This window comes from Rhinopithecus bieti, unplaced genomic scaffold, assembly GCF_001698545.2.
Source record: "Rhinopithecus bieti isolate Rb0 unplaced genomic scaffold, ASM169854v2 scaffold_2432, whole genome shotgun sequence".
NCBI lineage: Eukaryota > Metazoa > Chordata > Mammalia > Primates > Cercopithecidae > Rhinopithecus > Rhinopithecus bieti.
This window is the reverse complement of record NW_016804136.1, coordinates 420,006-431,328: the sequence shown is the minus strand read 5'-3', so window position 1 is coordinate 431,328 and position 11,323 is coordinate 420,006. Positions and strand designations below refer to the sequence as shown.

Genomic DNA, 11,323 nt, shown 5'->3' with positions numbered 1-11,323 from the left:
CCCCACTCTCTTCTGGCTTGTAGAGTTTCTGCCGAGAGATCTGCTGTTAGTCTGATGGGCTTCCCTTTGTGGGTAACCCGACCTTTCTCTCTGGCTGCCCTTAACATTTTTTCCTTCATTTCAACTTTGGTGAATCTGACAATTATGTGTCTTGGAGTTGCTCTTCTCGAGGAGTATCTTTGTGGTGTTCTCTTTATTTCCTGAATTTGAATGTTGGCCTGCCTTGCTAGGTTAGGGAAGTTCTCCTGGATAGTATCCTGCAGAGTGTTTTCCAACTTGGTTCCATTCTCCCCATCACTTTCAGGTACACCAGTCAGACATAGATTTGGTCTTTTTACATAGTCCCATATTTCTTGGAGGCTTTGCTCATTCCTTCTTAGTCTTTTTTCTCTAAACTTCTGTTCTTGCTTCATTTCATTCATTTGACCTTCAATCACTGATATGCTTTCTTCCAGTTGATCGAATTGGTTACTGAAGCTTGTGCATTCATCATGTAGTTCTCGTGCCATGGTTTTCAGCTCCATCAGGTCATTTAAGGACTTCTCTACACTGCTTATTCTAGTTAGCCATTCGTCTAATCTTTTTTCAAGGTTTTTAGCTTCTTTGCGATGGGTTCGAACTTCCTCCTTTAGCTCGGAGAAGTTTGATCGTCTGAAGCCTTCTCTCAACTTGTCAAAGTCATTCTCCATCCAGCTTTGTTCCATTGCTGGCAAGGAGCTGTATTCCTTTGGAGGGGGAGAAGCACTCTGATTTTTAGAATTTTCAGCTTTTTTGCTCTGTTTTTTCCCCATCTTTGTTGTTTTATCTACCTTTCGTCTTAGATGATGGTGATGTACAGATGGGGTTTTGGTGTGGAGGTCCTTTCTATTTGTTAGTTTTCCTTCTAACAATCAGGACCCCTCAGCTGCAGGTCTGTTGGAGTTTGCTCGAGGTCCACTCCCGACAGTGTTTGCCTGGGTATGAGCAGTGGAGGCTGCAGAAGAGTGGATATTGCTGAACAGCAAATGTTGCTGCCTGATCATTCCTCTGGAAGCTTCATCTCAGAAGGGTACCCAGCCGTGTGAGGTGTCAGTGTGCCCCTACTGGGGGGTGCCTCCCGGTAGGGAGGCTACTCATGGGTCAGGGACTCACTTGAGGAGGCAGTCTGTCCATTCTCAGATCTCAAACTCCGTGCTGGGAGAACTACTGCTCTCTTCAAAACTCAATTGGAAATGCAGAAATCACCTGTCTTCTGCATCGCTCACACTGGGAGCTATAGACTGGAGCTGTTCCTATTTGGCCATCTTGGAACCCAGACTGGTTTTTCTTCTTTAATGTACTGATCTGGTGAACTACACTGATGATTTTTTAAAATTATTATTTATTTATTTATTTATTGAGACTGATTTTTGCTCATGTTGCCCAGGGTGGAGTGCATTGGTGTGATGTCGGCTCACTGCAAGCTGTGCCTCCCAGGTTCAAATGATTCTCCTGTCTCAGCCTCCTGAGTAACTGGGATTACAGGCACCCACCACCATATCCAGATATTTTTTTTGTATTTTTAGTATAGATGGGGTTTCACCATGTTGGCCAGGCTGGTCTCAAACTCCTGACCTCAGTTGCTCCACCCACCTTGGCCTCCCAAAGTGCTGGGATTACAGGTGTGAGCCACCACGCCCAGTTGATGAATTTTTATTTGGAAATTATTTTAGATTCAGGGCCTACATGTGCATGTTTGTTACATGGATATATTGCATACTGCTGGTGTTTGGGCTTCTATTGAAATCACATTGATGGATTTTTAAATTTCAAATTAGCCTTGTATTTCTGGCATAAACCCCACTTGGTCATTATGTATAATACTTTTTATATTGTCACTGGATTTGATTTACTTATAATTTGTTTATAATTTTTGTGTCTGTGTTCATGAGGCTCTTATTCTGTAGTTTTATTTTCTTGTCATGTCTTTGTCTGGTTTTAGAATGATGTAATGCTGGCTTTATGAAGTGATTTGGGAAGTATTTCCTCTTCTATTTTCTGGTAGAGTCTGTGTAGAATTGGTATATATTTCTTAAATGTTTGGTTGAATTTATCATTGAATTGATCTGGTCCTTCTTTTTCTATATTGGTAGTATTGTGTCTTGGTGAGATTTGGGGCTTTAGAATCAAGCAACCCCAGATTAATATCTGACTTTGTTAATTTCTCCCTGTGAGACGTTGGGCAAGTCACACATTCTCTCTGAGCCTGTTTCCTCATCTATAAAATGGGTAACTGTGATACTTAAATAATAATATACATCAGTTGTTCAGTACTCTACTACATGTATTTATATATAATACATATATGACATTTGCATATGTTAAATTATTTAAATTTTACTATCATACTATTCTGTTTACAGTATATATCAGTACTATATTATTATAATCCTTATTTTACAGATAAGAAAGCTATTGGAGGCCGGGCATGGTGGCTCACGCCTGTAATCCCAGCACTTTGGGAGGCTGAGGTGGGCGGATCATGAGGTCGGGAGATCGAGACCATCCTGGCTAACACGGTGAAACCCCATCTCTACTAAAATAAAAAAAAAAAAAAAAAAATGTTAGCCGGGTGTGGTGGCAGGCACCTGTAGTCCCAGCTACTCTGGAGGCTGAGGCACGAGAATGGTGTGAACCCAGGAGGTGGAGCTTACAGTGAGCCGAGATTGCACCACTGCACTCTAGCCTGGGCAACAGAGCAAGACTCCGACTCAAAAAAAAAAAAAAAAAAAAAAAGAGAAAAAAGAAAGCTATTGGAAAGCAAGATTAAATAACTTGCCCAGGGTTACTCAGGTTACGCATAATAGAGTCAGTATTCAGATTGAGGCTGTCCAGTTCCTGAGTCTTGGCTTTTAAGCACTAAGCTATACTAATGATAATACCTATCTTTCAGAGTGCTATGCGTGTTAAACGAGGCAATTCATGTAAGTGGCTGAATTTGTGCTAGTATAGACTTGTTGTTTAGTAAACGTGTATTATTATTAATAATGTGAATTTTTATTATTTTGAAATGAAACTACTTTGGAATATTTTCTACCTGAAAGATATTTTAGTACATATAATCAAATACTGCATTGAAGTTTGTTCCAGTGAAATTCCATGAGCATTTGCCGCACTTTACAACATGATATTGAGAATATCAAAGCTTATTAGGAAAAGCAACTTGAATTCTTGTCCTGGTTCCGCATTGTCTTTTTGTGCAATCCTGGTAATTAAGTCTATTGTAATATTAGTGAATCTGTAGCAAAAGGATAGGTAAAATATCTGTTTTGATCACTTTGACCTAAGTTGTTGAGTGGTTTATAAAAGACAGGCTGGACGCGGTGGCTCATGCCTGTAATCCCAGAACTTTGGAGGCCAAGGCAGGTGGATTATAAGGTCAAGAGTTCAAGACCAGCCTGGCTAACGTGGTGAAACCCCATCTCTACTAAAGTTACAAAAATTAGCCAGGCATGGTGGCATGTGCCTGTAATCCCAGCTACTTGGGAGGCTGAGGCACGAGAATCACTTGAACCTGGAGGGTAGAGGTTGCAGTGAGCCAAGATCGTACCACTGTATTCCAGCCTGGGTGACAGAGCGAGACTCTGTCTCAAAAAGAAAAAGGAAAAAAAGACAAGTACCTGAAGATATTATGAAAAGTACAAGGTTGTGCTAATATTAAATATAGATATTTGGTGTTCTGTGATAAAAATCAGAATATTTTGTTGATATATAAATATTTTGAGATTATTTTGAACATACTTGTACTGTGATTGGTACACGTTGATGCCAGTTAATTTTAGGTTTTCAGGCCTTCATGGTATTTATTCGGGTGTATCTTTTCTTTTAGCCGACGAGGTCATGACTGCTGTATGCCAAATGTTAGATTCATTCTGTTTATTTAAAAATTATACAGGATAACCTACAAAATGGAATCACAGTTTCAATAAGTACTTTGTCCTATGTTTCAGTCAGCAAAACTTATTTTATGGTTTTTTAAATGATAAACCTCATTATATCAAAATATATAGCAAAATGACATAGTGTATGTATGCCACTAATTAAGACTGGGAATGACATGGAAGATTGGCACATTGGGCATTTTGACAGAGGGTAAGAAAAGAAAAGCCTTTGGTTATGAAGTGTAGTAGTTATTGTGTAGATTGTCAAATGCTAAGGAACAATGCTCACTCTGGGAAAATATAATAACATATTATATTGTTTTCTGAATTGTAGCTGATTTTGGCCTGGCAAAGCAAAAACAAGAAAACAGTAAACTCACGTCTGTTGTTGGAACAATCCTGTATTCTTGGTAAGGACAATTATTTTATGGCTCTCAAACATCATACTTAACTGATTTGGGCTTTCATTTCTATTATTGACTTGCAAAGGAAAGAGGATTTCAGGAAAGAAAGCTTATTTTATAAGTTTTTTTTCAATTATCTAGGTAATACACATTACTAGAATTGTGGATCATTATGTATGCTTAAAACAACCATCACAAAAATAATCTTTCTTCTAAGGTATCACTGCCCCTCATGGGGATTACTTTTATAAATTGTAAATTGAAATGATCCTTGGTATATAGTAGGTGTGCAATAGTTGAATGAAACTGAGAATGAAGTAATAGATATGCTACCCAACATGATATTTGGAACATTTTATTGTACTCACTTGTATGTATGACTCTTTTTCTCTTTTCTACCTATAAACATTCAAGTGCAGGGCAAGGATTTTTGTACCCTAATACTTATCCTAGTATCTGGCAAATAATAGGCACCGATTAACTTTACTGCATGAATGAATAAATAATGACATGTATACTTAGACATATGTTTACAAAGTAAGTTGCTTCTTGGATAAATGAGTGTTTATTTTTTGATAAATGGAGACACTTTTAAATTCTTTGGCATACTTTGAGGTTCCTTTGCAAGCCACTAATTATTATGAAGTAAGAATCTTCTTTTGCTGATCACATGTCATTTGTCTGAATCTGTTGAAATTAGCAAACAGTTATGGTAGTGAGTAGAAAAGCAGATTTCAGGGAAATATTCTGGAATCTGATTCAACAGGTCAAGCAATCAAGACACAATCATTTATTAAAAATCTAGCCTATAGCTGTACAATTGTGTCCTGGGGATGGAATTAAACACGACTCTTCTTGAGGAAGAGTAGAAATTGTCTAAAAATAACAGCCTAATTTTACAAAGTCCTTTCATGTAAAAGTGTTCAGAATAATGTTTTAAGAGAGTGACTTTTCATTTATCTTGTTGGAAATGTTTTACATCTTTATTCTTGAAACTGGTTTCATGAGAAGATGCAAAGAAACTGTGGCAGGCTAATATGTACATTGTAAGCTGCAAGCTTATATGATTTCTACTTAACCTCTTAACAGTAAGGCTGACCTACTCGTTACTTGCTGACAGAAGAATAATTTTCTTTTGTTTCACTGTGTACTGTTTTTATAAAGTAAACAATAAAAATTTGATCATAAAAGTGTCAAGTAATCATATATTTCTGAACAGATTTGATTGTCAGTCAAATTGCAGAACAATTAACACACAAACTTAAATTTCTGCTGGTCATACTTGGTGAAAGCATATTTTTATTCCTGAGACTTTGAATTAAGTTTAGAATTGCTTATATGATAGTATCAACTGTGTGTGTGTGTGTGTGTGTGTGTGCGTGTGTGTGTGAGAGAAATAGAATCCATAGAATATGTAGGAAGAAATCCAAAACATGACAACTTTTTTGCTGTATTAGCCCAAACATGGCTTCACATTTTCATTTAATTTTTAAATTAACTGAAGAGTTTGTAAGCTGAACCTACTCATATAGATAAGCTATTATTTCATGTATGTGTACTATAATTGTTTTAATAACATGTATAGTATGTCTTACCACCATTTATCTTTCTGTCAACCTATTCTTTTAAATTGCTTAAAAAATTTCTTTCTACTCCCTTCTCTCATCTCTCCAAGTTATTAGAAATGCCCCCTGTCTGATGGGTTTTACTATAAATTTGGGTTCACAAACCATCTTTCTTGCTAGTTTTTGATGTCCTTAGCTGAGTATGGAGTTAAAAGAACTCAGTCCTACATCATATTGTGTTTCTTTCTTAGTTTGGGATTCTCCAAAAGCAGAATCTGAGACAAGAATTTGAGTGAAATAGTTGATTTGGGAGGAGCTCCCAGGAAACACTATTAGGAGAGCGGTGAAGTGAGATTTGGAGGGAAAGCAGCCAGTACAGTGAACATTAATAATTAGGTTCATAGAGTATTATCTGGGATATAGTATAGAGCAGGGGTGTCCAATCTTTTGGCTTCTCTGGGCCACATTGGAAGAGGAAAAATTGTCTTGGACCACATGCAAAATACACTGACACTAAAGATAGCTTTTATGAGCTTTTAAAAATTGAAAAAAACTCAAATGTTTTAAGAAAGATTTATGCGTTTGTGTTGGGCCACATGCAGTCCTTGGGCCTGGGGTTGGACTAACTTGGTGTACAGGATGTTTTAGAATTGCCCTGTGCGTCAGATGGAGGTTGGAGTATTATTTTTCCAAACACGAGGGGGAGCCCTCAGCATCTGACTGAGGGCTGCTCTGGGGAGCTTATGCCCAGGTGCTTATGGCATGCCAGGGCATGGGCTAGGGGCACTCCAGGCAGAGAGCTGGAGGGGCATTGCTTGAGGTGTGATGCCGTAGACTTGTACTGGAAATGTGAGTGGGAGTCTGGCTAGGGTCCAGACATTCTAGAAGTTTTTTGTAATTCTGTAATTCTTATTTTCATGTAAGTTTTCTGAGCTTGTCTGAGCCTATAAATGTGGACCTGGGATGTGGACATTTGGATGCCATAGAGATGCCTAGGCACCCCTTTCCCTTCCCTGCGGGGTCCCCAGAGTTTGATGTCCCCGTGTCATTTTGCCCTTTCCGTTTGCTTTTGCTTCCTCAGATATTAACTTATTGAAAGGAAGAAAGGTCTCTTTGTCAACTCTTGTAGGAAGTACATCAGAGCATTCTTTATTCTGTATTCAGCTGGTAGATAAAGGGTTTGTAGGCACATTGCTGGACCAATTGTACTAGAACAGAAGGTCAGTAAAGGTTCTTTTCATTGATCTGATGTGATTCATTATTAGGCAGGTCTTTGTTATCCTTCTCAAGGGAAAAAAAATCTCCAAATATGCTACTTGTTTCCATTTTTTATCTCTATGGCTTCCTCCAATTCCAGAGAAGAAAATTACACACCATCTTCAACTTCATTTTCTGAGAACAGTATAGAGTTTGAGGCTCTGGGAAGCATTTTCAGCTAGTTCTTCACAGAACATATATGGGATTTATGAAGCTAGTATGATGTATAAAATACAATAAAAGTTTTCCAATAAAAATGGAAAACTTCAACTATTCATGGAATGGGAATTATTACTCTACTGCTTAGTATAATCTCATTCATATTATAACACTAGATAATTAGAAGAGAAGTTCATGAAGTTTAAATTGGATGCATCAAAATAAACCTGTAGGTAAACCTGGTTAAGTAGAGACAAAGTGAAGCATGTCTACTAACTGCACTTCTTAAATTAAAAAAATATATTTTTATTTTTTGATACATAAAGTTGATAGGATTCTTAAGAAAGCTATAATACACTCAAAATTTTGAGAGTTTTAAGTGACTTAAAACACTTAAGTGACTTCCAGCTGCTCATGCAAAGACCAAGCCCTCACTATGGCCACAAGTAGACAACCTTGCATTCTCTGGCCTCTGCCAAGTTCTTCCCTTTACCACAAACCAAACTTTAACAATTCCTAGCTGCTTCATCTGGGCTCCCTCTGGCCACAGGACCTTTGCACATGCAGCTCCCTTTGCCTGGAATACCCTTTTCCACTTGTCATCTGGTTAATTCTTACCTGCCTTCAGCTGAACCCCCTTAGACAAGGTGTATTTCCTCTGATCTACATACTCCGTGTACTTTTCCTTCACACAATTGACTTTTTGTTGATTTTGTGATAAGCAATGATGATTTTGTTCATTACGATCCCCAGCAGTCCTAAGTCTGGTACTTTAAAAACTCACAAGTAATATTTGCTATGTGAATGATCCAGTACTTGCATAATTATAAACATTACTGGAAATAACATATTACAAAGAAAATTGTTTCTTTTTGTTGTAACACACTTTTAATTCCCAATCCTTTCCCCTCTTGCTGTTCCTTCAGATCTCCAAAATGCTCCTCCTTGGAATGCTGTTCCTTCAGAGACAGCTGCAGAACTTACTTCTTTACTTCATTCTGCTCTTTGCTTAAATGCCACTTATGTAGAGAGGATTTCCATGGTCACTTGCCCCAAGCAGCAACCTCTCTTCAGATTCTATCCCTGTCTCCTGCTTTATGTTTTCATAGCCCTTGCCTCTATGTGACCTTATATTGTACTTGAATTGGCTTATAGTGTGTCTCTCCACTACACACAAGCTCCGTGAGCATAGGACTTGTGTCTCCTTTGTTCACCACTGTTTCCCCAGGACCTAGAGGAGTCGACTAGCAGAATCTTAAGAAATACTTTGAATCATTGAAGTGGAAACAAGTCTTTTTTCATATTAATATGATAAAAATTAGTGTATATTTTATTGGGTTCTAATATATCTTTGAACTGTTCTGATTTTACCCTAATAAAGCCTGAAAGCTTTTCATTTGAGATAGTAAGTACCTTGATGGCAGGGTCTATTTTATTTTATTTTTTTCTCTTTGCTATTTTATCTTTATATATTACATGATTACTAGAACAGTGAGTAAATGAGATCAAGTAGGATGTTAACATTTTAACAAAATAAAATGTGGAAAGATTATATATTATAGAAATATGTATTCTTCAGTGACCAATAAAGTGGCCCTGAGAGAAATTTCAAAAAAGAGATGTATTAGGTCATTCTTGGATTGCTATAAAGAAATACCTGAGACTGGGTAATTTATAAAGAAAAGAGGTTTACCTGGCTCATGGTTCTGCAAGCTGCACAGGAAGCATGATGCTGGTATCTTCTTGTCTTCTGGGGAGGCCCCAGGAAACTTACATTCACGGTGGAAGGTGAAGGGGGAGCAGGCACATCACATGGCCAGAGCAGGAGCAGGAGAGAGGAAGTGAGGAAGTGCCACACACTTTTAAACAATCAGATCTCGTGAGAACCCACTCACTGTCAGAACAACAGCACTAAGGGGATGGTATTAAACCATTCAGGAGAAATCCGCCCCCATGATCCAACCACTTTCTACTAGGCCCCACCTTCAACACTGGGGATAACAATATGAGATTTGGGCAGGGATTTTCAAAAATAAGCATACTTGGAATAAGACCATCTCAAAGGATTTTCAAAAAAAAAAAAAGCATAATTGGAAACAGACCATAGTATTGACAGAATAAGGTCATTATTAAGAGCACAAGCTCCGGAATCAGATGGCCTGGGTTTAAATTCTAGATCTGCTATTGAGAGTTTTAAATGATTGAATTTTTCTGTGCCTTAGTTTCCTCATCTGCAACCTGGGAATAATAATAGTGCCCATGTCCTAGGATTGTTGTGAGATTAAATGAGGTGCTACATGTCTGGTGCTGGGAACAGTGCCTGGCTGGCATGTGGTAAGCACTCACTAGATAATAGTGATTGTCATTTCCTGTTAGTCTAAAGTTTGAGAGGATAGAACTCGTTTAAATGTATAGATTATATTGTGCATATATAGGAGGTTATAGAACACTAGGCAGATTTAACCTAAAGAAGACTACCTCAAGGTATTCAATAATCAGACTCCCAAAGGTCAGGGACGAAGAAAGGATCTCACTAGCAGCAAGAGAAAAGAAACAAATAACATGCAGTGGAGTTCAGTACATCTGGCAGCAGACTTTTCAGTGGAACCCTTACAGGCCAGAAGACAGTGGCATGACATATTGAAAGTGCTAAAGGAAAAAAATTTACCCCAGAATAGTATATCTGGTGAAAATATCTTTCAAACATGAAGGAGAAATAAAGACTTTTCCAGACAAACAAAAGCTAAGGGATTTCATCAACGTCACACCTGTCCTACGAGAAATGCTAAAGGGGGTTCTTCAATCCGAAATGAAAGGGCATTAATGAGGAATGAGAAATCACCTGAACATACGAAATTCACTGGTAATAGTAAATACACAGAAAAACAAAGAGTATTATAACACTGTAACTGTGGTATATACACTACTCTTAAGTAAGACAAAAAGATGAATCAATAAAAAATAATAACTACAACAACTTTTCAAGACATAGCACAATAAGATATAAAAGAAATAATAAAAGTTAAAAGTGGGGGGACAAAATCAAAGTGTAGAGTTTTTATGTTTTCTCTTTGCTTGTTTGTTTATGCAATCAGTATCATCAGTTTAAAACAATGGGTTACAACATAGTATTTGCAAGTTTCATGGTAACCTCAAAAAACATACAACAGATATGCAAAAAGTAAAAAGTAATAAATTAAATCACACCATAAGAGAAAATAACCTTCACCAAAAGGAAGACAGGAAAGAAGAATGGAAGAGAATACCACAAAACAACCAGAAAACATAAATGACAAAATGGCAGGAATAAGTTCTTACTTATCAATAATAACATTGAATGTAAATGGACTAAACTCTCCAATCAAAAGACAGAGTGGCAGAGTGGACAAAAAAATAAGACACAATGATCTGTTGCCTATTAAAAATGCATCTCACCTCTAAAGACACATAGACTGAAAATAAAGAGAAGGAAAAAGATATTCCATGCCAATGGAAACCAAAAAAGAGCAGACGTAGCTATACTTATATCAGAAAAATATATATTTAAAGACAAAACTATAAGAAGAGACAAAGAAAGTCGTTATATAATGATAAAGGAGTCAATTCAGCAAGAGAATATAACAATTGTAAATATATATGCACCCAATACTGGAACACCCAGATATATAAAAGAAATATTATTAGAGTGAAAGAAAGAGAGATGGACAACAATATATTAGTCTGTTTTCACTTGCTATGAAGAACTACCAGACACTGGGTAATTTACAAAGGAAAGAGGTTTTAGATGGCCGAATAGGAACAGCTCCAGTCTCCAACTCCTGGCGCGAGCGACACAGAAGACCAGTGATTTCTGCATTTTCAACTGAGGTACTGGGGTCATCTCACTGGGGAGTGCCGGACAATCGGTGCTGGTCAGCTACTGCAGCCCGACCAGCGAGAGCTGAAGCAGGGTGAGGCATTGCCTCCCCTGGGAAGCGCAAGGGGGAAGGGAATCCCTTTTCCTAGCCAGGGGAACTGAGACACACAACACCTGGAAAAT

General features: G+C 37.7%; 1 protein-coding gene across 1 annotated transcript in view; it reads left to right on the top strand.

Annotated features, from left to right (window-relative positions):
* The window catches only part of NEK10 (NIMA related kinase 10), a 260,776-nt gene that overhangs the window by 96,347 nt on the left and 153,106 nt on the right, over positions 1-11,323 (top strand). The window contains 1 exon segment of the mRNA XM_017865822.1: positions 4,234-4,309. Within this exon segment, the coding sequence (XP_017721311.1) occupies positions 4,234-4,309 (76 nt within the window).